Source organism: Chrysochloris asiatica, unplaced genomic scaffold (assembly GCF_000296735.1).
Source record: "Chrysochloris asiatica unplaced genomic scaffold, ChrAsi1.0 scaffold00006, whole genome shotgun sequence".
Classification (NCBI taxonomy): Eukaryota; Metazoa; Chordata; class Mammalia; order Afrosoricida; family Chrysochloridae; genus Chrysochloris; species Chrysochloris asiatica.
The window spans coordinates 13,574,171-13,601,926 of record NW_006408524.1 but is presented as its reverse complement, the minus strand read 5'-3'; the positions used below and the strand labels follow the sequence as shown (position 1 = coordinate 13,601,926).

Below are 27,756 nucleotides of genomic sequence, written 5' to 3'. Positions count from 1 at the left end.
TCCCATGCCATCATCTAAATCCAACTTGAATCTCTGGAAGTTCTCTGTTGATGTACCACTGTAGTTGCTTTTGAATTATCTTCAGCAAAATTTTATTTGCTTGTGGTATTAAAAATGTATATGAGGTGATTGAAAATATCATGGCTTGGGTCAGGTGCCCCTTAGTCCTCAAAATGACATCTTTACTCATGAACAACTTAAAAAGATGTTTGGCAGCAGATTGGTCTTGTGCAATGTGTCAGTAGATTTTCTGACTGCTGCTTTCATGAGCGTTGATTGTGAATCCAAGCAAAGTGAAGTCTTCGACAATTTTAATCTTTTCTCGATTAATCAAGATAGTATTGATTGGTCCAATTGTGAGGATTTGTTTTTAAAATTTACATTGAGGTGTAATCCATACAGAAGACTGTAGTTTTTGATGTTCATCAACTAGGTTTCAAGTCCTCTTTGCTTTCAGCAAGCAAAGTTGTTTTATCTGCAGATCACAGATTGTTAATGAGTCTTCCTCCAGTCCTGTTGCCACTTTCTTCTTCATATAACTCAGCTTCTCTGATTGTTTGTTCAGCACACAGTTTGAATAAGTATAGTGAAAGGATAAAAACCATGGTACACACATTTCCTGATTTTAAACCACTTAGTATTCCCTGGTTTTGTTCTAACCACCTCTTGGTCTATGTACAGGTTCCTCATGAGTGCAATGAAGTGTTATGGAATACACATTCCTTGCAGTATTATCCTTAGTTCATTACAATCCACACAAAAAGAAATCTTTCTGCTGTTCTCTGCTTTTAGTCAAGATCCATCTGACGTCAGCAATGACATACCTTGTTCCAAATCCTCTTTTCAATCTGGCTTGACTTTTCGGCAGTTCTCTGCTGCAATCCGTTTTGAATTATCTTCCGTAAAATTTTACTTATATATGATATTAATGATATTGTTTGATGATTTCCGTGTTCTGTTGTGTCACCTTTCTTTGAGTAGGTACAGGTATGGATATCTTCCAATTGATTGGCCAGTAACTGTTTTCCATATTTCTTGGCATGTGAGCACCTCCAGTGCTGCATCAGTTTGTTGAAACATTTCAATTGGTTTTCCGTCAATTCCTAGTGCCTTATTTTTTTCCCAATCCCTCAGTGCAACTTGAACTTCTTCTTTCAATACTATTGGTTCTTGATCATATGCTGCCTCTTGAAATGGTTGAGCATCAATCAGTTCTTTTTGGTACAATGACTCTGTATAGTCCTTCTATTTTCCTTTGATTCTTTCTGCATCATTTAATATGTTAGCCATAGAATCCTTCCATATTGAAAGTTGAGACTTGGATTTTTTTCTTCAGTTCTTTCAGTTCTAGAGATTTGGAGTGTTTTCTTCCCCTTTGGTTTTCTAACCCCAGCTCTCTGCACATTTCTTTATAATACTTGACTTCATCTTTTTCAGATGCTTTTTGGAATTTTCAGGTTAGCTCTTTTACATCCTCATTTCTTCCCATTCCTTTAGCTCCTCTGTGCTCAAGAGCAAGTTTCAGAGTATCTTCTGACATTCACTTTGATCTTTTCTTTCTTTCCTATCTTTTTAATGACTTCTTGTTTTCTTCATGAATGAAGTTCTTGATGTCATCCCACAACTCTTCTGGTTTTTGGTCATTACTGTCTAATGTATAAAATCAGTTCTTGAGACTGTCTCTAAATTCAGGTGGGATATGTTTCAGGTCATATTTTGCCTCTTGTGAACTTGTTTGAATTTTCTTCAACTTCAGCCAGAACTTGTATAAGAGCAGTTGATGGTCTGTTCTATAGTCTGCCCCTGGCCTTGTTCTGGCTGGTGTTATTCAGCTTCTCCATCGTCTCTTCCCACAGATGTAGGAGATTTGGTTCCTGTGTATTTCATTCAGTAGGGTCTATGTGTAGATCCCTTTTATGTTGTTGAAAAAAGATATTTGCAATGAATAAGTCTTTGGTCTTGCAAAATTCTCTTGTGTTTCTATAACCCATGTCATTTTTTTTTTTTTAACTACTCCTTCTCTTTCTTTCCAACTTTCACATTCCAATCAGCAGTAATTACCAATGCATTTTGATAGCATGTTTGATCAACTTCAAACTGAAGAATTTGGTAGAATTTTTCAATGTCATTATCAGAGGCCTTAGTGGTTGGTGTGTAAATTTCAATGAGAATGGTATAACGGGTCTTTCTTGCAGGTGTATGGATATTGTTCTATCACAGAGAGCATGGTACTTCAAGACAGACCCTGAAATACTCTTGACTATGAATGATATGCCCATTCCTCTTCAATTTTTGGTTCTCAGCATAGTAAACTATGATGGTCAAATTCAAAATAGTGCATGCCAGTCCATTTCAGCTTACAAATGTCTCAGATATTGATCTTTATGTGTTCCATCTGATTTCTGACAACTTCCAATTTTCTAAAGTCACGATTTGTACATTCACATTATGATTGTTAATGAATGTTTGCAGCCAATTATTTTTGTTTTGAGTTGTGTTCTATCAGCAAATGAAGATTCTTCAAGCCATTCATGCTATTATGGTCAAATCTAATTTGAAGAGCCAACTCTTCCCCAGCCATATTTTGAGTGCCTTCCAACTTTAAGAGCTCATTTTCCAGCACTATATCTTATAATGTTTGATGCAATTCATAAGGTTTTCAGTGGCTAACCATTCAGAAGTGACTAGCCTCTCCCTTTCCTCATCTGTCTTAGTCAGCTGACACCTGTCCAGTGTGGATGATCCCGATGATATGTAAAATACCAGTGGTAGAGCTTTCAGCATAACAGCAACACACAAGTCACCACAGTACAACAAACTGACAGATGAGTGTTGGACAATTTTGAGTTTAAATAGGTAGAGGAGTTGCTGGGTGTTCTTCAGAATACCCAGATTAAGTTCCCTGGATTCTCATGAGCAGTCTTTTGAGATTTGATGTATCACTTATTTTCTCCATTTGTAGAGTTAACAAGACTGTGCCAATAGCTAGTTTTTCAGAGATGCAATAGAATTTGTAGAAGATGACTAATAAGCACTTCGTAACTCTGATGAACAGCAATGGTTACTTAAAAAAAAAAAAAAAAGAAAAAAAGTCTGTTCCTCGGTCAGGACCATGAAGTCACTGACTGTGTTTATAAACATAGATAAAGGGAAGGGGAACCAGACTTACTCCAAATGAGTTATCTTGAAAGTTGGGGGCAGATGTGGCTTATTTAAGATGTCAATGTAAAAATGTCCCTGTTGGCCAAGTGACATTTTCCATCCTCTGCCTGGGAGATGTGGTGCAGGGGAAGAAAAAGAACGTCACCTGCTCCAGTTGACATTTCCTGAAGGGAGGAAAAATTGTTACCTCTGTTTAGTTTATAACCAGTTGGTAAATGAGTCAGCAAGGGCTAAAACAGTCTGTGAAGATGAGCAATTGTAGTTCAGTGCCGGACTGAGGCTGCCAGAGGCTGAATATCTACCCTCAAATGACACGGATATTCTCCTGCAATTTGCTTTGTCACTGGGATGTGAAATGATACATTTTAGTAAGAAAACATGAGGATAATTGTGGTGTGATCATCACTCATGGATAGTACAGAAATGGGAAGAGAGATTTTCCCTTGGCACTGTAGGATAAGCACTGGCTTGCTAACCCAAACCTGTCAAACCCTCCAGCTGCTCTGAGGGAGAAAGATGAGGCTTTCTGCTCCCGTAAAGGTTTCCAATCTCAAAAATCCTATATGGGGTCACTCTGAGTGGAAATCGACTCTATGGCAGTGGATAGGTAGTAAGAATGTTGATGGCACAGGACTGGACAATGTTTTGCTTTGTTATACACGAGGTCACCATGAGTCTGAGCTGACTCCATAGCAACCAACAACAACAAATCAAACTTCGTGTTTAAAAAGGTTCAACCTCACCAGCTGCTCCTCAGAAATCCTACACAGGGATGCTATGAGTTGGAACCAACTTGACGACACTCAGCAATAACAACAACATATTCTCAGTGGGTTGTTAGGTGGCACAAATGGCTTGCATTTGACTATTAATCTGAAGTTTGGTGGTTTGAACCTACTCAGTGGTACCATGGAAGAAATTCCTGGCGATCTACCTCTGTTAAGATCACAGCCAAGAAAATCCTACGGAGAAGTTCTACTCTGCAATGCATGAACTTACCATGTGTTAGAAACGGCTCAAAGACAACAGGTTTATAGTCTCAGGATCCACACAATTGTTGGCACATAGAGTCTGATGACTGACTAAGTGACCTCTCAATTTTGGAGCAAAGTAGAGTCCTTTTTGTAAACATTGATGGGATATGAATTAACTGGGGACTGAATTAGAGTTCAGACTTGGATTGGAAGGTCTGTAGTGAGGCATCACAGTCTGCATTTCTAATTGGTCCCAAACCACATTGAGTACTAAGGGTGGAAGGACATGTGCTCTTTACTGGGTACCTGCTATGTACCAGATAGAGCATTTAGAAGGATCACACATTGTTTTATATAATTATCACAAAGATCTGCTAGGTAACTTTGGTATCCCCAGCCAGGTCTGCAAAGGAGACTAAAATAGGTTCAGGGAATTGTTTACAGTCCTACAGATAACACACGACAAAGCTAGAGATCACTTTGGAAAACAAAAAAGTCCCATGTGAACGTTAGACCTGATTATATTTTTAATAATTTTATCTATGTTCAAGGTTGGTGATGATCAAAGATCACTTGGTGGTGCATTTGTTTACACCAGGACTTCATTAATGAGTTTTAAACTCTGCATTTTAATGAGAGGTTATTTATCAAAATGTCTCTCCCCATGAGAGAAATGAGTATCACCTAAGCAGGAAATCTAGTTAAGGGAGATCAGTCTTGTTGAAAACATGTTCAGAATTGAGGTACTAGTGTATGCAATGCAAAACGTGTCAGCTAATGTAATATTTGATAATTCATGATGGCCATCTGCTCCATCCCAGATGCCTGGGCTGGTGATATGTGTGTATGTGTGTGTGTGTGTGTGATGATGGAAAAATGGAAATGATAAACTCTGGATAAGAAATCTTCCATCCTGGCGCATAAGCTGTGAAGCTTTTCATTAGCATCATCTCGGCTGGCAGTCAATCAACAGGGGGCTACTCTTTTATATTACAAGTGCTTAGGAATAAAAATGAGTTGGAAGGATTAAAGGCCATAAATAATAATTTTTGTTGAGTCAAAAATACATCAGGATATCAGTAGCTCCAGTAAATCAGTTTAGTTTTTCATGGTCACGCATTAGTGACCACACTATTTGGACAAAAGGCTAGAAAGAAAGCCGAGTAATATTCTTCCCAGCAAGCCGGGATATGGGCAATCCATTTTGCCACAGAGAGAGTCTCAGCTCCCTACTCAGAGATTTTGATTAGGTTCATCTTTAGGGGACCTGGGAATATGCATTGTTCCTGAGTGCCCTGAGTAATTCAGTATCCACTTTGAGAGGCACTGCCTTATTCTTCCTTGTCACACCTACATTGGATCCTTAAGGTAAAAAGGGCATTTACTAAACTGGCAAGCAAAGGTTAGGTGATTCCATTAGCCTGTTGACTCTCAGCCTAACTTGTTGCTTGCTCTAGCGCTTCAGGAATTCTAAAGTGATGGTACCATTAGCAGGGGTTGCTGGGCCTCCTACACCCTTAAGAAGAGCTTCACACTTACATTTCCCCCCCCAATATTCAGAGCTACTGGTGTGTCCGAGTAGCAATGGCCAGGAATAACCCAGTCTAATCTATTGTCTTCTGGTTTATAAATGTGTTGCCGAGGCAAGCTCATAAAGGTAGCTGCTGTATTTGTCCACTGTCAATATGATATCTAAAATAATCTAAACTTACTTTTTTGGAAGTCAAAATCCAGGTAGAAGAGATTGAAGTTTGTAAATTTCTCATAGGTTGCAATTTTTCTCAGGGTGTTGGAGAGTTGCTTTGCTCTCTGGATACAAGGAGAAAAAAAGAGGAGTTCATGAAAGGTAGGCTTTGATTTCAGTGAAGACAATGTAGGCAGAACAAAGATATCTATCCTTCCTGCCCTACTCCACCCAATTACTCTATGGTTAAACATTCAGCTGCTAACTCAAAGGTCTCCTTGGAAGAAAACACCTGGCCATCTACTCTTGTAAAGATTGTTGTTGTTAAGTGCTGTCGAGTCAGTTCCGACCCATAGTGACCCTGTACAGGGTTTCCGAGGCTGTAAATCTTTATGGGAGCAGAAATCCTCATCTTTCTCCCACAGAACGGCTGGTAGTTTTGAACTGCTGACCTTGAGGTTCACAGTCCAATTCGTAACCACTATGCTACCAGAGCTCACAGTTTAGGAAACCTTATGGGACAGTTCTACTTTGTCTTACAGGGTTGTTATGAGAGAGCATTGACTAATGGCATACAACAACGAGTAGCCATCAGCAGACAGCTGCTCTGACCATTGAATTCTTGTGGACACATGGCCAATGACCATATGCAAAATGCTAAAATTCATTAGACACCAAATACGTTCAAATTAATATAATAAGAGTCCAGTTTTCACTCATGAGATCTAAGACGATGAGTGGTTATGGTGATCCATCTGTGTGCGGAAATGTTGAATGAGAAATAGATTGGTTTAGCCTTTCTGCAGAGCAGTTTGGCAATATGAATCAGTCCTTAAAAGTGAATCAATCTTTTGTCCCAGTCATTTTACTCCTAGAAATTTGTCTTAAGGAATTGAGTTGTACTCAAAGATACATGTATAAGTAAGTTCATCACACTGCTATTTATCATAGTGAAAAATTGGAAACAATCTAAATGTCCAACACACAGGGATGAAATAAATCATTGTGGCTTCATACATTGTGTTTCCAACGATTACAAAATTATCATGTGGAGGAACAATCTGTTAACATTAGAAGGTTTAAAATGGTATGTGTGTACTGACACCATTCAGGAAAATAATAAAAATATCTATTTACAAAAATAATATTGGAAGAATAGGCACACATACAAGTCGGGATGATAGGATTTGGGGTAGCTTTTATTATTGCCTTTTGTGGTATTTTTTTTTTTTTAATTGAAATGTTTCTTTTGTAATTAGAAAGATAGGCCTCCTTTGGTGGTACAAAAGGTGGCGGCGTTTTAGGATAAGCACTGGACTTCTAATCACAAGGCCAGCAGTTGAAATCCAGTAGCTGTTACAAGGGAGAAAGATATGGCCTTGCAAAAATTTTCAGCCCAGGGAACCCTGTACATGTTGCCACATGTTGAAATCCACTTGAAGGCATCTAACATCAACAGCAACACTAACTGAAAGGCTGATGGTTTGAGTCCACCAGAAGTGCTTTGAAAGAAAGTTCTGGAGATGTACTTCCTAAAAATCAGCTGTTGGAAAGCTTATGGAGCGCAGTTCTACTCTGACACACATGGGGTCGCTGTGAATCAGAGTTGTCTCTAGAGCAATTAGTTGGATTTTTGGATAATTAGACTTCGATAATTAGCAACATCCACAATACTACTCTGTGTGTGTACACACATACATATGTATAAGAAAGAAACACAGAGGGAAACAGTAAGAGCAACAGAAAGATCCAGAGAGAGCAAATATATTCTCCCAGCCACTCAAGCAACCTGGTATTTTTTATTTTGTTCATTGCTAGTTTGGAGATGGTATTGCAGCAAACATGGGTCAAGAATGATCAAAGATGGCATCACAAGGCCTGGGAAGGTCGTACCTCTGAAGTGAGATCCCGGAGTGTTTTGTTAGCAGACATCCAGCCATGACAAGGGTTGACCTAAGAGCATGAAAACACGCTGATGAAAGAGGAACTGTGATGGGCCAGAGGAAGGGTGGCCTTGGGAGAGATCAAGGTGTGTGCTTACCTGAAGGCAGCTCAGGAAGGCGTAGAACTGTGCGTAGGTCACGTCTTTATTTAGCTGGCCTGGAAAACAGAAAGGTCTTGGATGTAGTGTGCACTCAGCTATAGCAGCCAATCAGGACGTGCCCTGACTGTTTGTGTGGTGTTGCTTGTGATGAATATCTGGGTGCTCAGCTTCGTGTGTTTCCCTTCTTGTTGAGAATCCTAGTGATTAAGACCCACACTTGGAAAGGAGCCCTAAGGAGTTTACCCCCCTCTAGAGCTCTTGGTATGGGTGGGCCCGGGGACCTGATTGAAAAGAGTATGGACCCGAATCGTAGACCCTGAATGGGGTCTTGGTTGCTAGCTGAAAGGTTGGGGGTTCAAGCCTACCCATAAGTATCTGAAAAGAAAGTCATGATAATAGACTTCCAACAACACAGCCATTGGAAATCCTGTGAAGCACAGTTCTATTCTGACACCTATGGGCCGCCATAAGCCAGTTGACTTGCTGGCAATATGGTGATTGTTTCTTCTCTCATAGTTGAACAGGTACCCCAACTCCTTCTGCCTCCCTGCCCCCTCCCAGCACACCCATTCCCAGAGGCAAGTCACCTTGCTTGCTGTGGTGGAGACCCAAAACACAGGCTCCTTGAATCTCAGGGGTGAGTGACTTGACACTTATCCATTAACACTTATAACATGCTCACAAAAAGTAAGGGGAAATAATAGGAGTTATCGCAAAGCGAAGAGAAAGATTGAAGGTGATGGAACAGAGTCTTATTTTTCACTTATACCGCAGATCAGTTAGGCTGAAAGATGGATTCAATTTTCTTGTCATAGAGAAAAAATATATTATCTCTGTGTGTGGGTGAGTGAATCCCCAGTTGGAAACCATAGGCTTATTACCGCCATTAAAGTCGCAGTGACACAGTGAGATCTTCTCTGTTCTGCAGGGGCATCCCATTTTATGGTCCCTGCTCTCTACCTGGTGCTGTTCTGGCACTGGCTCCAATTGGACAGTGTTGTTAAAGGGGAAGTCCTTTCACAAGAAGATAAAGGCATGCTAGTACAGCTGGAGGTGACTAGAAAGATGTAATGGGCAGGTTTCTCTTCTCTTTACTATTTTTGCCATCTGGAGAGTGGGTGACTGGGGCTGGCCACGTGAGAGCTGCTTGGGAGTGCTCATGTTTTGTTTATTGGTTTGTTTTATGGTCAGTTGGTCATTTGCTCTTTGTTTGTAGGCATGACTTTCTGTTCCTGTCACTTTGATGACATTCCATGATATCGAGGAGTCCTACGAGAGAAGGAGAGCCTAGCTACTTGTTGTCCATGAGAGAGTATGTGATGGGTATGTGGGACTCCTGGTCAGAAGGTTGATCAAATTAAGGTGGGGGTCGAAGGAGTGTCCCACAGTGGCCAGAAGTTAGCAGGGGCTGAGGAACTATATTACCGGAATCCAGAAGGGCTGTGTTTCTGCGCAGGGCGAGCCAAAGGCTTTATGTTTCCTCTGAAGATTAAAGGACAAGCTCTGCTCTAGCTGACTGTAGTAGCAGCTGTGTCTCTGTGATTTGTAAGTTCTTTAGTAGGGCAGGATTTTTGATATTTACTTACTGCTTGGAACATAATTGAAATTTTAGGCGCCATAAAAGCTAGTACCAATAAAGATCAGTCACACCTCCATGAATGAAATAAACTTTAGTAAAACTGCATTAATTCAGACTTGGGGAAAGCCAGTAACAAAATATAAGTCATAAGGTATTCTAAGGTACTTAAAATTAAGTTTTTGTTGTTGTTGTTGTTGTCGTTGTTCATTTTTGGCAGAGGTCCTGAAAGGAATTGCTACCTGTAGGCTTATTTGAAGCCAGCAAGCAGCAATTCCTGACTTCATAGACATAGTCTGACCCTTCGGAACATTCCCAGAATGTTGATAGTTTGTACTGCTGCCATTGTTGGTAGTTTTACTGTCAGGATCTCTGTGGTATTTTTTTCCCAGTGGAGCTGACGTTTCTCTCTCATTTGAGGTGAATTCCATCTAAATGTCATCATCTTTGCTCCCAAGGCACATATTAAGTGCCTCAGACATATTTATGCAATGATTATGCTTGTTTTTTATAGGTTGTGGCTGAGAGAACTTGTGACTAGTCAGGCTTGGCCTTTTCCAGAAGATTATGCAAGCCGATTCCTATTGTATGCAACTTACCAAGACAATAAACTCTCACCAGAAATTTTAGTGACTGATAAAGAGATGGTGGACGTGGTAGCTAGTCACTGACTGGCTAGTGATTTCAGACCTGGCTGCCATGGAGACATGCAGGAGTGGGTCAGGAGCCCACTCTCCATCTGGACATTTATTATTCTGACCATTGGATGCTGTAGCATTTAACCATCTCCTAGCTGAATGATCAGATACAGCTCCTACCTGTCCCACTGTAGGGAGAAGAGACAGCAGACTGTAACTCTTCATGGGTCTGCCTATTGATTAAAGTGACATCTACCCAGCATTAGATTACCCAATAAGCAAGGTAAGCACGAGCTTACTTGTGTTTCCTTACCATTTCACATTTTTTCACCACACCACAATTTCTGCTTCTAGGTAGGACTGACATTTGTCATTCTCACAATCCCACTGCATCTTCATACAGAGTCAAAGCTTCTTCTCAAATTTACCATCTCTGATAGAGATGGAGGACCCAGTAGACAAGATAAGCATGGGCTTACTTGTGATTACTTACTTATCTGTAGTGAACAGTTTCACATTTGCTGTGGTGAAACCCATGTGAAACTGTTCTTTACAGATTAATAGGTGAGCACAATTAAACCTGTGCTTACCTTACTTATATGGTACTCTGCCCTGCGTCTACCTTATGGAACAATGGTTAAGTACTCAACTGGTAACCAAAAGGTTGGCAGTTCGAACCCACAGAGTAGTTCTGAAGGTCTTGGTGGGTCTGCTCCTGAAAACATTCAAACTAAACCCACGGCCATCAAGTTGGTTCTGACTGAAAGTGACCTTATAGGACGGAGCAGAGCAGCTCCTTAGAGTTTCTGAGACTGTAAATCTTTATGGGAGCAGACAGCCTCATCTTTCTCCAGTGAAATGACTGATGGGTTTGAACCACTGACCATGCAGTTAACGGTCCACTGCTTAGCCCACTGCACCACTTGGAGGAGAAAATGTACCCTCGCTCCAAGCTTCTCACCTGTGTGAGTTATGAGATGCCACAAAAGGAGAAATTAAGAAGCTGACCAAATTCCACCTACTCCCCCAGTCTGTCTAGGAAGAACCCTGATACCTCACTGAGGAATTTATAATTTATTTCCCATGGCAACCAGGCAGTAGGGATAATTTAGGCTATGAAGAATAACTCAAAATCATTAAACAAAATTTAGATGGTTCCAGCTTTCTTTCTAATTGCACCGCCCCACCCCAAAACTAGGGCTGTTTATAAAGAGCAAACCTGCCCCACCTTCCTGCTCTTCTCTTGGGTTCTGAAATGCTGATGCTGATTGTGGCTAGAAAGAGGCCGCAGGAAGAGGATGAGGCAAGGCCTAGAGCAGGGTTTCCGACCTTGGAAGTACTGAGCTTTTGGACTGAATAAATCTTGGTCATGGGTGAGTGAGGGACGCTGCCCTGAGTAGTGGGAAGGGTGGGAAAAATTGCCCTGGTTCAGACCCATAAACGTGGATGTTGAGTCCCTCAATTGCCCTTTCTCCTTCCCACACTTCTTCCAAATTGGCACGGAGTCATTACTGCATTAAAAGGCAAGACAAAAAACGAACCAGTTACTATTGAGTTGGTTCTGACTCATAGTAACCCAATGTGCTTCCAAGCACTCCATAGGGGTCCAAAGGTCTTTCAGAAGTAGAATGCTAGGGTTTTCTTCTGAAGTACCTCTAGTTGGACTTGAACCCCAACTTTTCAGGTAGCAGTTGAAAGCATAAGTATTTGCACCAGATTGTGTTATCATTTCTAAGGAGTGGGGTCAAAGTTCTATGAACAAGAGGCATATTCTCTCTTCATGAGAAATGGGACGGTTTTGTTTGAATAACAATAGCTTTTATTGTACTCTTGAGTTACTCAAGAGGAAAATGACTTTAGCTTCATGGTTGGGAGACGGGAATTTGGGTGTCCACTATTTTCCCCACAACAGAGATCATAGAGAGCTGGTTAAGGAGGCCCACTCTTTTCTTGTATGGAGAAGAATAGAGTTTACTGAGGGAAGAAGCAGGGGTGGGTGGTTTGATTTAAATAGAGACTGCAGGAGTGGGACAAGGGAAGACAGAAAAGATTCAAAGAAGTTAAATATGTAAATGACAACTCTTTGATGGTTTTGACTATGGAATTTGGCTCCAACTCCCAAAGGAGGGTACTAAGAACTGAGTTTCAGGTCTTCTTCCCTTGAATTGCTCACCTCATTCTTAAAAGAAAATGATTGAACCTCCAGAACCTTTTAGCTTAGGTCAGTTGGTGGGTATGGCAGAGATGGAGCAGTACCTTCTTCATGCTTGGCTGGCACAAGTGCCGTCAATAAAGGGCTGAGGAAGAGTACCTAGGTTTCTCATGATGGAGATTCCGCAGAAGACTGAGGCCAGCACTCCCTAACCCCTTCCCTGCTTAATTTTCTTCCTATAACCATCTCCTAACATTCTTTTGGGGTCTTCCTCCCACTAGATTATGAGCCTTATGTGGGCAAGGATTTATGACTGTTTTATTCACTGCTGTTATACCATGCCCATAAGAGTGCTCACCATACAGTTGGCACTCAATAACTATTTGGTTGAAAAGAAACTCTCCCTTGAAACACAGAAAGCAACACAGAGCCTGGATACACTCAGAGTAGATATTCAATGAGCTATGCAACATTCAGGAATTTCTGGGTAGAGCAAATGGTTAAACTGGACATTCAGTAACTTATCTGAAATTAATTAAAATATCTATCTCACAGAATTTCTTTAAGGATCAGCATGACAGTCCTGTATAATGTGAGTTGTCACCACTTTCAGAATATTTCTAAAGCATCTGGAATGCTAGAGATGTCATTAGACGTCCCTGGGGATATTTAAGGCATTTCAGAGCCAAGAGCCTAAATGGCCACCAGGGGGCACTTCCTTTATTCCCTCTGTGGATTGGAAAAATCCTTTCCTTTAATCTCACGGCTATCTCTTTCCTGTTGGTTTTCATCAACTCATCCTAGATTTTACTTTCGTTAAAGAGATTTCTTGATTTAAGTTCTTACCTTTAAACTTGCCCTAATTCTTCTGCCCTTTCTGGTTTTAGCCCTGACTCTATCTACCCTTGCAGCTGACCTTTAGATATTGTACCTAAAGTTCATCATGTCTGATCCAGGAATGGGGATAACATTTGAGGTGTTTTTTTAAAAAAATACGATTTGTATATATATATATATATATATATCACACTCTGCATACAGTAATGCTGTGAAAGGGTAAAATAATCTTCAAACTGATACCGAGAGGATGATATCTGTTGTACAAATGATCCCAGAGAAAGCTTCCATTTGCTAAGCCGTAGATAACAACATGGCTGCCATTGGACAGATGAGAATTTAGATACGTCAGAGTCTGCATGAGCTTTGAGTACAGTTTCTCAGGAGTGGTCATTTCTGGGACTGGATCAGGTTTCCTGTGAGTGAAAAAAACACACACAAAAAGTTTTAGTAAGTTTTAAGGATAGAACCGCTGATCTTGCGGTTCAAGCGGACTTTGAAGTCCAGCACATTAACCCATAATGCCACATCAGACTACCTGTAACACACAGGGTCATCATAATCGGGCCGCAACTTGACAGCAATGGATGTGGCTTAGGTTTACCATCCAAAGTCCTGGAGCAGAATGCCATACTGAGGTTTGGCGGACATGTGGAGTGAGTGATAAACTTTTGTTGCCTTATGCTCCTAAGATTTTAGGATTTGTTTATTCCTGCCACATAACCTCACCTATCTTGACCAACACACACTGTTAATGGAAGTACAGCAGTCTTGTATTACTATTTATTCGACACTTTGAGATCTACAACTTGGCCTTTAAAATCTTTCATATAAATCACTGCTAGGGAAACAGAATCACACTGAGAAATGAAGTTATATTGTATGTCCACACTCTATTCCTCCTTCCTACACTGAATTTGTGAGTTCATGAATTTTCTGATAGATGTCTATGCCAGGCTATTGACTTGCAGCAGCATCTGCCAACAAACAATTGCATTTTGCATCACTGTCTTTCTCTGTATAGTAGTGTTTGTACTCTCTAGAGGATGTTCGAATTTCAAATCATATTTTCCTCTTCTTGTTTCATAAAAAGTTAGTAAAAAGCAAAAAAGAACTGAAAGTAGTGGAAAGAATCATAGGTCTAAAATCAAAGCATTTGAGACCAAGATGAAACTCCTAAGTGAATGAAAGTGGTAAATATTTAGCCTCAATGAGAAAGTTATTAAATTGAAGCTGGTTAATTTGTTTTCAATTGGTCTGAAAAGAACAAAGAATGTATAAATACTAGGAATCCATCACTGTAGGTTATGGTTAACAACAAGATATCAATAGGAAGGAGATAATATTTTTGGCTTTAACATGTAAGTTTGCCATCATTCAATTTACTCACTTGACTTTTGTATACACTTTTAGAAATGCACTAAATTTTTAGTTAAGATACAGATCTGCATGAATTTGGGAGCAGAATGCAGAACTTTCAAAGGTTTTCATCTACTGCTTAGGCTCTAAATTGCCTGTCAGCTTTTTATTGTCAGCCAAAAGGGAATGATGTTATAGACTTGTTTTCCATTTTTCACCTGTAAAATTCCAAATATATATAATGATTCTATAGTGGGTCGAATAGTGTTTCCACCCAAATTCATGCCTACCTGGAACTTTTGTATGTGACTTCACTTGGGAATAGGAGTTTACAAGTTGATTTAGGACCCACCCAAATTCAATACAACACTTTACAGAGTATGGTGAATTGGGGTGGGCCCTAAATCAATGGCTGGTGTCCTTATAAGAAGAAGAGAAGACACAAGAAGACACAGAGGCAAGATGGTCATGTGAAGATGGGCAAAGAAATTGGAATGATGCTGCTCAAGGCCAGAAGCACCAAGGATTTCTGGGAACCACCAGAAGCTAGGAAGAAGCAAGAAAGATCTTCCCTTGAACTTTTAGAAGAGCCTTGCCCTGCTGACACCTTGATTCTAGACACCCTGACACCTCCAGAACTGTGAGAGAATACAGTTCTGTTGTGTTAGGTCATTCCGTTTGTAGCACTTTGTTATGCTAGCCTTAAGAAGCCAATGAAACATTTTGTTCTCCTTTCTAAAGTTGGGGGAAAGTTGGCTCCCCCTATGCTTTAACAGGAGGGGCAAAGAATAGTGTGATTTCTGTCTTTCCTCTTACAACTCTTTAATTTGGTGAAATGAAATCACCTCCCAGATTGGCAAGAACGACCAGGGCTGAGAGGGCCACATGACCAATTTGTGATGAGCAACACATACAATTTCAGAGGAAAAAGTTGAAACAAGGCTGGTGGTTCTGGGAAGACAGTAGGGCGTTACCTGTGCGATTGGTGTAAGGTCTTCTACTTTACATAATATGCTGCTTAAATTTTTCTTATAAAATACCAGCAGACAGAAATGAATGCTAAATTCATATTTTTTAATTAACATGAAAACAACAATACCACTTTATAAATAAAAACCCTCTCAAACTGCAGAAAGACACCAGTAAGGATTTGAGAATAGCTTGCCTGTCTAACACCTAAGAAGGATCCTGTTCTGGATTAACATGATATTTCGGCCTCCCCTCCACACTCCCTGCCTCCAAATATGAGGCAGAATTCTAGCTTTAACACCTATGGATAGAATTCTGTGATTGGAAAGAGAGTTTGGAAATAGGGGCTTCTTTGTTAGTTAGATCATATGGGAGCAGGGTGGGTTCTACACCTAATCACTTCTGAGTTATAAAGATTAGACTACCACACAGGCGAAGACAGATTCTGTTTAAGGGTTGTCTATAAGAAATGGAACCAAACATACATAGGAGACCCTAATTCAAACTTTTATCTAAAATAAGTACATTTAATAGAAAAAATTTATCTTCTTTAAAGTCACCTATTTGTATTTTTGTTATAACAGCTGTCAATAAGTCAGACAGGTAGGTGTGATTTTTTTTTTGCTTATTCTACATATGCACAAGTGTATTTCTGTATATGAAGGCGATCTCAGTCTCCTTGTGAATTTATTCAGACCAGGAGCACTGACTCAGAGTAACTGAGTCTTTAGTAACTGGTCTTAAGTTGACAGTGTGTTTGGAGTGTGTGACACCAGGGGGGAAGTGAAAGGCAAATTGAAAGCTCATATGCCATCTTCTGTCATTGGTGGAGCCAGCACATTGCCTGTTAACTTTTGTCATGGCACCCTCAATTTTATTGTTTTTGCTGATACAACGGCACTTGGTCATACAGCAATTATGTTGAGCTATGGTGTTGAAGGAGAATATTGAAAATGCCATGGAAAGCCAAAAGAACCAATAGATCCATTTTGGAAGACGTGTAGCCAGAGTGCTCCTTGGAGACCAGGATGGCCAAGCTTCGTCTCTCCTACTTTGGATATGTTTGGTAAAGTGGAGGGTCAGAGCAAAAGAGGAAGACCTCCCCCCACCCTCCCACCCCCCACCAACGAGATGGATTGGCCAAGTGGCAGCATCGATGGACTCAAGTGTGGCAACAGTAGTGAGGTTGGCCCAGGATCAGGCAGTGTTTCGTTCTGCTGTGCATGAGGTCACTATGGGTCGGTACTGACTCGATGGCACCTAACAACAACAACAAGGTTCTCTAGTCACAGAAAGGCAGGATGAGTTAAGATGGAGTCAAGTGTCCCAAACTTCCTATTTAGTCATTATTACTACTATTATTTTGGTTAAAAGAATAACTCTCATGATTAAAAAAAAAGGATCTGAGCTCATTTATACGATGAAATGTCACTCCACAAATTAAACAAGCGTAATGAAATGGTTTATTACTAAGTGAAATAAAACTGGAAGACCTGGTGTTGCTAATTGGAACATTTTCCTGCCATTTTTGTTCCATCGAGTATAGCTTTATACGTTATCCCCGTACATTACCTTTATGTGTACAACAAAATTAACCAAATGGTTTTTAATAAGGGCAAAGAGACTTAAGTGGCAAGTGGTGGCTATTTCTCTTTTGGGTGCCATGGGAGATGTTTTCCCTGAAAAATTCTTAATGCCCTTTGGACCTGTGGATCCTCTTTCCTCTGGCGAGTGTTTGCAGGACTCTAGGACTCCTGGTGTGGCGCTGTATGATGGTTACTGGACTGAAAACCACAAGGTCGACAGTTCAGACCCACCAGCTGCTCGTCAGAAACCCTGCATAGGGTCGCTATGAACTGGAATTGACTCCGTGGCACTTAACAACAGCTGTACCACCAGTGGTAGAATTTGTACCTTTTATTTGGGAGACTTGGAATCCTGGTGTGAAGCTGTGACTGGTTTGAACCGCAAGGTCAGCAATTCAAGCTCACCAGCTTCTCCTTGAAAACTCAATATAGGGTTGCTATGAGTCAGAATCAACTCAACGGCAGTTAACAAAACAAAACAACAATTTGGGAGACCTGGGCTTGATTCCTGTCCACTGCACCCCACCCATCCATCTATGGAGGTTTATTTGTTGCTGTGATGCAGAATAGGATTCAGTGGAGCTTCTAGACTAAGACGGGCTAGGAAAAAACATCTGGAGATCTCCTTTTGAAATACAGTCCGTGAAAACCCTATGGGTCACACAATAGGATCAGAAGAGTTGGGTCTGACTCCATGGCAGCTGTTGGTGTTAAGTGCCATCTAATTGGTTCTGACTCATAGTGACCCCATGCAGGGTTTCCAAGCAGCGGTTCTTGACTTTGAACCACTGACCTTGCAGTCTAGTACATTATCCTGAAGCACCACACCAGGACTCCAACAACAATGATGGTGGTGGTGGTGGTTATGTGCCATGGAGTTGGTTCCAACTCATAGCGACCCTGTATTGGGTTTCTGAGGCTGTAAATCTTTATGGGAGCAGAAAGCCTCATCTTTCTCCCTCAGAACAGCTGGTAGTTTTGAACTGCTGACCTTGAAGTTAGCCTCCTGATTCATAACACTATGCTACCAGAACTCCTTAATACCATCAATAGCACCCATATTTTGGGAATCAGTCTCTAATGTTCCCAGAAGACCTCACTAGTTTGGGAAGTATCTCCTAGGACTTATCTGATGTCAGTCAATAACTGAATGGACAGACTGAAACTAGTGGAGTACCTTTCCATCCAGGTGTTCAGAAGCGCCCGTTAGATCTTCTCACACTGTGTAGCTCACACCAGCCCCCGCAGATTTGGAGACCAGCCTGGGGTTGTGATGATCACACCAGGGAAAATGATGACAGAGAAACCAGTGTCACCAAATCACTTTCACACCTGCCAGGCGCACATGGCTTCAGTCCTCAGGGGTCTTAGAGCCTGTCCTGCTCCTAATGAATTGCGTCTGATCATGCAAAATAAGCCTTATTACTTTGGTGCGGCTCTGGCCATGATCATTTCATTTCCCAGACAGGCCAGATTTCACCTGTCGGCTGCTCCTTGGATACCCTATACAGGGTCTCTAGGTGTCGGAACCAACTTGATGGCACATAACAACAACAACAATCACTATTCTAGGTGCCATCTGAATCACTGGTACTGCCAAAGAGCAATGTACAAGTTACAATTTTTATGCTCACTGTACAAAATGGAACTATGCCAATTTATGTGGTTGATGTTAGATGCTTTTATAAATCTATCACGTTTTCAGAAATTACTTGTTGGGTTGGTGGGAAGGATTGTCATTGCCTCAAGGAGCCCTTGCAATTTGATGGTTTAAGAGCACGCCCACTCCCTATTGTTGCCCCTGTTACCCAGGAGTTCTGCTGAGGAAGCTCACATTTGCCCTGTTTCCAAGAATTTTCTCCTTCACTATCACTCACATCACATTGATTTTGAGGACAGTAGTAGACACAGCCCAAAGGGAGGTGGGTTTGCTTCGGACAAATAGAGTAGAGTCACAGTGAGGTAGTTAGGTGCTTCTATATCAGTTTTTCTTGGTGCTAAAAGCTATCTTCCAATCCTGCCTTCATTCATTTAACAAGTAATTATTGAGAACCGGCATGAGTTTAGAGAACTGAGAAAGAAGCAGAGAGCTGCATTATTTCAGTCAGAGCAAGCATCATCGTAAAAAGCAAAGGAAAGAGAAGCAAAAAAGTTCTGCCAATATCACAAACCTTGTTCCTGGATGGACTACTTATGCAACTGTGTTCTGGTTCCAGCTTGCTATGAGCTCACTTTGTTCATTTTGGGACATCTCCTCCACCTTGGCATTCTGGCAGATGGGGAGGTGTAGCTGCCATCTGTCTTTATTTTTCTAACCTCTCCACAGGATGCCACAAAGTGGGCACTGCAGGGACATCCCACACTGCCAACTCCATTCTTTCACCCAAATGCCTGCTGCTTCTCTGCCCAGATCACCGGTGCAGGGAGAGGCTGGCAGGGGGTGTTGGCTGATGCCTACTGCCCTTTGGCTTTTTGGAAAAGGAACGCAGACTGGGTGGTCAGCAGGGGCCTCTGGGTAAGCAGTGTCTCCTAGAAAATTGCAGTTTCAGGGATTTGGGCTTTTGGAATGAGTCACTTTCTGCAGGTGCTCATTACTGAGCATATCCATTCTGGCCACATCGGGGGCACTGAGCACAGGTGTGTTGTGTTTGGGGATGGGGTAGGAGGCTGCAGCTCAATGCTTCTCTTTCTATAAGCTCCTTGAGGTCAAGATCTGTGGTCTTTTTGTCATTGCATCCCAAATTATGGTATGTTGTTGTTAAGTGCCATCAAATTGGTTCCCAACCCTTAGCAACCCTGTATAGGGTTTCCAAGGAGCAGCTGGTGAGCTTGAACTGTTGACCTTGTGGTTCGAACCAACTTTGCAGTCCAACACATTAACCCACAGTACCACACCAGGACTCCAAAAATCATAGTGCTTGGGATACAGTAGGTGATCAATACATATGAAAGAGCTTTAAAAAGTTCATGGGAAAATTTCATTATCTTATAATTTCATTTTTCCATGAACTTTTTGAAGTCCCCTCAGTTTTTTTTAAAGCTATTTTATTGAATTTTTGGTGAAAATTTACATAGCAAATTAGGCTACCATTTGACAATTTCCATGCAAACTGTTGAGTGACATTTGGTCCATTTATATTAATATGTCAGTATTCTCTTTGTGCTCTGTTTATTTCCTTTCCATTACTCCAGTTTCCCTGCCCCCTTATCTTCCTATCACTGCTTTTAAGAAATTCTTGTAGGGTACTGGTCTTACAGTTAATAACCTGTATTTTATGTGCCACTCTCCTGTTTCACTGAAAGGTGACCCATGAGGATAGGATCCATTCTGGGCTTAAATATTGTCTCAGTGTGGTAGTCTCAGAGTCTTTTAGCTCTCTACTGTTCTACTTTATTTATTTTGCATTTCTGATAACTTTATTTCTGAATCATCAGGGGAGCAACAAGTAAAGTACTCAGTCACTAGTTAAGGCGATGTATGATCCAAATGTCTGTTTTATCTCACCTTTTCCCCCAACAAAAGGCAAAGACCATGTGAACACATCCATAAAGTTTGGGAGCCAGTAAGGGTATGGAGAACAATATTCATGACATTGTTTTTGAATTTCAGCAGAGCAACTCCCAGATCCTCTGTTCTTATAATTTTATTCTGTTCTTGACTTTTTCATTTGTCAATTGAGTTCAGGGTGATGCTGCCACGTACGTCATTCTCTGGTTGCTGTCTGTTCTTGTTGTTTCACTCTCAGTTCACAGAATTTCCTTTAGGATTTTTTTAATAGCTGGGTTGGCTTTGGCAAATCCCTTAGCTTCTGCTTACCCTGGAATGCTTTGATTACACCATCGTATTTGATTGACAGCTTTGTTGGGTAGAGGATTCTTGTTTGGCAGTTTTTTCTTTCAGAGTTTTATATATGTCTTCCCATTGCCTTCTTGCCTGCATGGTTTCTGTTGAGAGATCCGAGCTTAATCTAATTTGCTTGCCTTTATATGTTACACTTCTCTTTTCCCTAGTTGCTTTCAGAATTCTGTCCTTATTTTTTATTTTGGAGAGTTTGATTATTATATGTCTTGGTGATTTTCTTTTGGGGTCTATCCTTCCTGGGGTTCTTTGAGCTTCTTGAATGCTAATCTTTTCACTTTTCAGGATGTTAGGAAAATTTTCTTCCAGAAGTTCTTCAATTATCTTCTCTATGGACTTGTGTGACTCTTTCCGTTCTGGAATGTTGATAATTCTTAAGTTATTCCTCTTCATGTTGTCCAACATGAATCTTAGGCCTTCTTCAGATTTTTTTATCCTTTTTTTGTGTTTGCTCTTCTATCTTAGTAGTGTTGAGAGATTTATCATCTAGCTCATTAGTTCTGGCTTCTAATTCTCCGATTCTACTCCTTTGCCCTTTCAGTGTATTGTCCATTTCTGATATTCTATTATTAATCATTTGGACTGCTTTCTGTAGGTTTTGAATTGTTTCCAATGCTGTATCTATTTTATTTGATTGTTCCTGTAGCACTTTCCTGATTTCTTCCTTATTTTTCTCAACACCATTGTATAGTGTTTTGATACATTTTATAATCATTTTTCTGAATTCCTTCTCAGCCATTTCCAAAGCCTGCCCATCTTCCAGTATGGAGTGTAGGTCTACTTCTAGCTCATTTGCCTCAGTCACTTTATCTCATTTCTGGACACGTTCTGATATGGTCATCTGTTTCTGTTTTTTTAGGCATATTGAGGAGTTATCTGTGGCCTTAATACTTAAATGGGTGTGTATTTTGGTATTTTTTATGTTTTCTCATTGCCTCCAGGTAGATGTGATCAGAAGATGGGATTCCCTTTTCACTCTTCTTCCTGAGAAATTTCAAGATTCCACTGTTGGTCATTGTGATGTAACTCAGGATTTATTTTTTGGCCTATTTCCATTTTAGTCTGCCTGTCCCACTCTACAATCCCTGTTCAGGCCTTTTTCCTAGTGATAGACAGTTCTGGGCCAGCTGTGGCCATTTTGCACTGTTGTTTGGTTTTAAGTGGAAACTGTCACTTTAAATTTTGAGGAGATCTGTGCATGTGCGGAGTAGAACCCTTTGGGGGTCAGGGTGGGATGTCCACTTGCTCAGAAAACCCCTGTAGTCACCAGAATGGAGGTGCACAGACAGTGATCAATTAACAGATCCAAAAAAAGAGTATCCACACCTTTATCGCCACAGTTCTGTCAGGTGTCCGTGGCTGCTCTGATCCTTCCCCTGCTTGGTTTCTCCCAAGATGGTGGCTCTGGGAGCAGCTGAGCATCTTGAATTAGAAAGTACTGTATTTCTTGCTTCTGCTACCAATTCCCACAGCTGTAAGCCTTCCAACCTTCTAAATATTCCTTTATGTTTGGCTCAGAGTTCTAGGACCATCCCCTGAGCCTGCTTGGTCTGGTATTCTGTGTTGTTTCTGATGGAGCTCCTCACTGCAGTTCCACCTGATCTGCCATCATTTTTGTCCACCCCCTCATAGTTTTAAAAGGTAAATAAAAGAAAACAAATTAGGGAGGCATGGTTTCTAGAAAGAGCACTGAACTTAGAGTCAGAGATTTAGTTTGGCCCTTAGTTCTGTTGCTCAATAGTTGCATAAGCAAACTGCCCAACCTTGCTGAGTCTTAGTTTCCTCATCTGTAAAATGGGGACTTATTTCTCCTTTAGGGCTGCTGTGGGTTTGAAACGATACAATGAGTGACATGTCTCTTGTCTCATGGCTGGTCTTAGGGACTGCTTGCTATTTATTGGAGAGTCCTGGGAGCTGGTCATATGCTTTAATAATATCGAACAGGCTTGAAAAACTTGAGTGAAGTACAGGAACATGAAGGGTAAGGCAGTGAGCAGAATGGTCCACTTGAGTGGGGCTCCACCTCTGACATCAATCAATCATGCTACTTCAAACATGTCACAGAACATTCCAGTGTCTTACTTTTCTCTTTTGCAAAATGGTAGGTGGGTGGCTAATGGGGAATTATTCTAGATCAGCAGTTCTCAACTTTCCTCTTTGGTCATGATCACAGGACAGATGACATTCAAATGTGTAACATATTCTTGATAGTATACACAGATTGTGAGAAATACTAAAGGGGAACTCAATACTATGGGGAACTAAAGCATTAAGCATTTTGAAATCACTATGATATTAGTAGTTCAGTGGAAGTAGTTTTTTACTATGGGCCTAGGAACGAAGAAAATGGACTTTGAGTTGTGTAATTTCTTTGCACATGCTAGAAGTCTATATGAGGGGGTCTTCAAACTGTTCTCGGAGAAATGGAATGAAAAGACAATTGAATTTTTTCATAAACTTTTTGAAGATCGATCATACTATCTCTATCGTACAAGGTAGTATATCAGAATATGAATGAGGAAGCTAATTTTTAGGGATAAGCATAATTCTGCCTTTTAAAATAAAAAAAATTTATGCTTCTCAGTCTTGGATTCTTGGTTAGTAGGAACATATTTCTTGTTATATCAGTTATAAATGATCACAACATACTCATTTGTTGTGATATCAAAGCTGTGAATTGATGGATCTTATAGTTTCAAGAAGCATCATACATTCGTTCTGTTGATGTCACATGTATCTAGAACTTGAATCTAAGATGTTGATAGGTACTGTCTGACTCATAGTGACCCTGTGCACAATCAAATGAAACACTGCCCAGTCCTGCACCATCTTCACAATTGTTGTTAAGTTTGAGCCCATTGCTGCTGCCACTGTGTCAATCTATCTCACTGGGGTCTTCTCTTTTTTACCAGCCCTCCTCTTTGCCAAGCATTATGTCATTCTCAAGGGACTAGGCCCTCCTGACAACATGTCCAAAGTGCAAGAGATGAGTCTCACTATCCTGCCTTCTAAAAAGCATTCATTCTGGCTATACTTCTTCCAACACAGATTTGCTCATTCTGGCAATCCATGGTACTTTTAATATTCTCCATAATTCAAATGCATTGATTTTTCTACAGCCTTCCCTATTCATTGTCCAATTTTCACATGCATATAAGATGATTGAAAATACCATGGCTTGGGTCAGGTGCACATTAGTCCTCAAAATGACATCCTTGGTCTTGAACACTTTAAAGAGGCCTTCTAAGATAGGAGTCCTGGTGTGACTCTGTGGGTTAATGTGCTAGACTGCAAGGTCACTTTGAATTGCAAAATCGGTGGTTCAAGCTCACCAGCTGCTCCTCGGAAATGCTATACAGGGTTGCTATGCGTTGGAACTGATGCAACGGCCCTTAACAACAACAACAACAACATGATAAAGAAATTTAATTCAATAGCTGCCTATTATAATGAAGTGGAGTTGGTGTAGAGCAGTGTAGGGAAGAAGGGGAAATCCAGCATCAAAGAATTTAAAATATATCTCCATAACTCACCCATTGCAGACATCATTTCCAATCATGGCATATATGACAATGGCTGGGTGGTCCAACAGTTGGTTCCTAGACAAACTGAAAATCCAAAGATGAAATCTGAGTGCCAGACATTTGTAAACTACTTTGTAACCAGCACCATGAGCTGGTTATATCATCTTTACTACCTTCTTGGTATGTGTTTGTTATTTTCACTATTTTTGGTGGTTATCGATCACCATTTCCATTTTGCCCTTCTTCTCTGCAATCTTTAAACACTGCCCCATTAGAGAAAGACTTGCGAGTGCATAGAATTGAAGAGTGGATTGATGCCCCTGGGAGAGAGATCCTGGCATCTTAGCATCTTTTACAGTATTTGCTATCGGTCAGGACATGTGAGTTACCTGGGTTACTTGGGTCCAGACTTGTAGCACATCCTAACAGACATGGACCAGTGGTCAGGTTTGAAAAGGCAAAGGCTACACACTCTATTAACCCAGCATCTCTATTCTGAATTTTAAGCTCAAAGTGAACATTGTTTTCTTTCTCATAAAGCAGAAATTTGATACACTGTCTTTTGCCATTTTTTAGTTACTTATGTGTGACCTGAGTTTTATCTACTTTGTATGCTTTTTATGAGCCTTTTATTAAAGGGCTCATAGCCCATACTCACTGGCCCAAGAAGTGACATTGCAGTATTTGGATAGTGACTAAGAAGCTATTGGTGATTATGGGGTAACTAGAGAGTTTCAATTTATTTTTCAAAACAAGAAAACATAAAAGACAACTTCTGATCTTCACTTTCCAAACCCTTACCTTTCTATAAGTGTCTTCATGTTCTGGGAAGATGCACCTGAATAATTAAAATTAAGAAAATAATTAAAGTTATTGAGTTAAATGCAACGCTATCAACATGACAGTCTGATCGACTGAAATCTTGAAAGAAGACTTACTGCATAGACATAAATTGTCCAAAACAATAGCTGGAGGACAAGAATTTGCTTCTAGTGGATTTCTGAAGTTTTATCATGCAACTTTCCTTATTATGTTTTCTATTTCCTTGGCATTATATTAGCGTTGGGAGTGTGGTGGCACCATACAATAAGCACTGAATTGTGACCCACAAGATGGACAGTTCAAGGCCACCAGTTGTTTTACAGGAGCAAGATGAGGCTTTCTGTTCCCACAAAATCCTTGAAAACCCTATACAGGGTCGCTATGAGATGGAGCAGACTCGATGGCACTTAACAACAACATGTTAACATTAGGGGCCCCTGTTAGCTCTGCGGAATAAGCACTAGGCTGTTAACCACAAGGCCGGCAGTTCAAACCTACTAATCCTGTCACTGGAGAAGGATGAGACTGCCTGTTCCCATAAAGATGTGCTGTCTTGGCAACCCTATATGTTGTTGTTGTTGTTATGTGCCGTGGAGTCAATTCTGACTCCTGTACAGGGTTTCCGAGGCTGTAAATCTTTACGGGAGCAGAAAGCCTCTTCTTTCTCCCGCGGAACAGCTGGTAGTTTCCAACTGCTGATGTTGCAGTTCGCAGTCCAATTTGTAATCACTATACTACCAGGATGAGACTGCCAGTTCCCATAAAGATGTGCAGTCTTGGAAACCCTATATAGTCGCTGTGAATTGGAATTGGCTTGATGGCAGTTGGTTTGGTATATTAACACGACCAATAAGTCTTTGGGTTCAGGGATCTCAAGACATTTTCTAAACATAAATTACTAAACTTTCTAGTAGATGTGAGAAAAAGGTATCATTGGACTTTGAATCACAAAGTCTGTAGTTCAAACTCCTCATCTGCTCCTCAAAAATCTTATCCTGTATAAGAGGATAAGATTCCAACTATGAGTTGGAACCAATTTGATGACAATAACAAGATTTATCACCAAAGAGAGAAACTTTTACTCAAAAGGCAAGGAAATTAGTTGAAAGGTTTAGAGAAGCAAATAAAAGGGATCTTCTGAACACTCCCAGTCTTCCTACCTCCCAACTTGATTTGGACTCATGTGTGTCAGAGTAGAACTGTGTTCCATAGAGTTTTCAGAAGTAGATTGCCAAGCCCTTTCTGCTGAACAGTAAGCAGTTGAGTGGTTTGATAGTTTGTACCAACCAGGGATCCCAGTCTCCTTAGAGAGCCTCATCTAATTTCCCCTGGTATTCTTGCTCATTTCTTGGGCTCCTTCACTCCCACCGTACCCCAGCCTGGCTGGTCAGTGCAAGGTTGAAATTGTAAGTTTGATCTATTTCCTGTAATGATATGCATCACAATATTTCCCCAACCTCTGTTACTATCTCCAATGTATCCACATTATGAAAATCATATTTATTAAATACATATTTTATGGTAGGTACTCACTCTGTTAAACTGCTCCTTGACTTGATGCTACTTAACAACAACACAGTGCTTACTTCACACAATTTTGGTAAGGCTTAAATAAGTTAATAATATGTGTTTAACAGAGTTGTTGTTGTTGTTAAGTGACTCATAGCGACCCTGTAAAAGGTTTCCAAGGAGCAGCTGGTGAGTTTGAACCACTGACCTTGTGGTTCAAACCGACCTTGCAGTTGAGTGCTTATCCTACAGTGCCACACCAGGACTCAGAGTGTTCTTATTGAATAGGTGAAGAAACAGGCTCACTTAAATAATTTGCCCAAAGCCACATAAGTCATGATTTGGAGAGCTGCCATTCAAATCAAATCCACTTCCTTCCATCTGCAATGCTGAGCTCTGCTAAGCTGAGCTTCTAGGAAGAGTGCACCCAAATAGCATTACTGCTTTTCTGTCCCTTGGAAGCTGGTGATAAAAAGTGAGTAATCCTCAGGTGGGTGGGACAGCTCAGGGGACTAGAGCTGGAGAAACAGAATCTAGTTGTCTCTTTCCATAGGAAGATTTGCCTGTAACTTCAGCCTTGGAAATTTGGTAGGGTGGTGGGGGTGGGGAGAGGAGGGAGTAGGTGCATTTTACAGCAGAGCCAATAAGTATTACCACGCCATATTAGAAAGGGGCAGTGCACAGCTGCGAAGGACATGCTGACCCATGGTTTCTGGAAACTGTGACCACATAGTGACTGCTTTCATGGCATATGTAACTAGTCACAAGCTGTAAAGCAGCCCTGAGGTTCTCTTGCCTAGTTCATGAGTGTTAGCACACCCGTGAATATTGCTTTATTTCTTTTTCTTATTAAAAATGCACACACAAATACAAATTAAGACCAGTCCGTCTGTCCATGTCACAAAGCATTCCGTTCATTTGTTGAACACTTATATGTATCTGACAAATGTTGTTGTTGTTAAGTGTTGAGTTGGTTTGGACTCATTTGTTGTTGTTGTCAGGTGCCATCCAGTCGGAAATGACTCATAGTGACCCCATGCACAGCAGAATGAAACAATGTC

At 40.8% G+C, this 27,756-nt stretch overlaps 1 protein-coding gene across 1 annotated transcript in view; it reads right to left on the bottom strand.

The window, feature by feature from the left end:
• The window catches only part of AOAH (acyloxyacyl hydrolase (neutrophil)), a 308,932-nt gene that overhangs the window by 17,955 nt on the left and 263,221 nt on the right, over positions 1–27,756 (bottom strand). Inside the window, exons 16-21 of the mRNA XM_006832268.1 lie at positions 25,166–25,241; positions 24,374–24,448; positions 13,311–13,483; positions 7,862–7,920; positions 7,714–7,773; positions 5,849–5,945 (exon numbers count right to left, since the gene is read on the bottom strand). Coding sequence (XP_006832331.1) covers positions 5,849–5,945; positions 7,714–7,773; positions 7,862–7,920; positions 13,311–13,483; positions 24,374–24,448; positions 25,166–25,241 — 540 coding nt within the window. The remainder of the gene's footprint in view (positions 1–5,848; positions 5,946–7,713; positions 7,774–7,861; positions 7,921–13,310; positions 13,484–24,373; positions 24,449–25,165; positions 25,242–27,756) is intronic.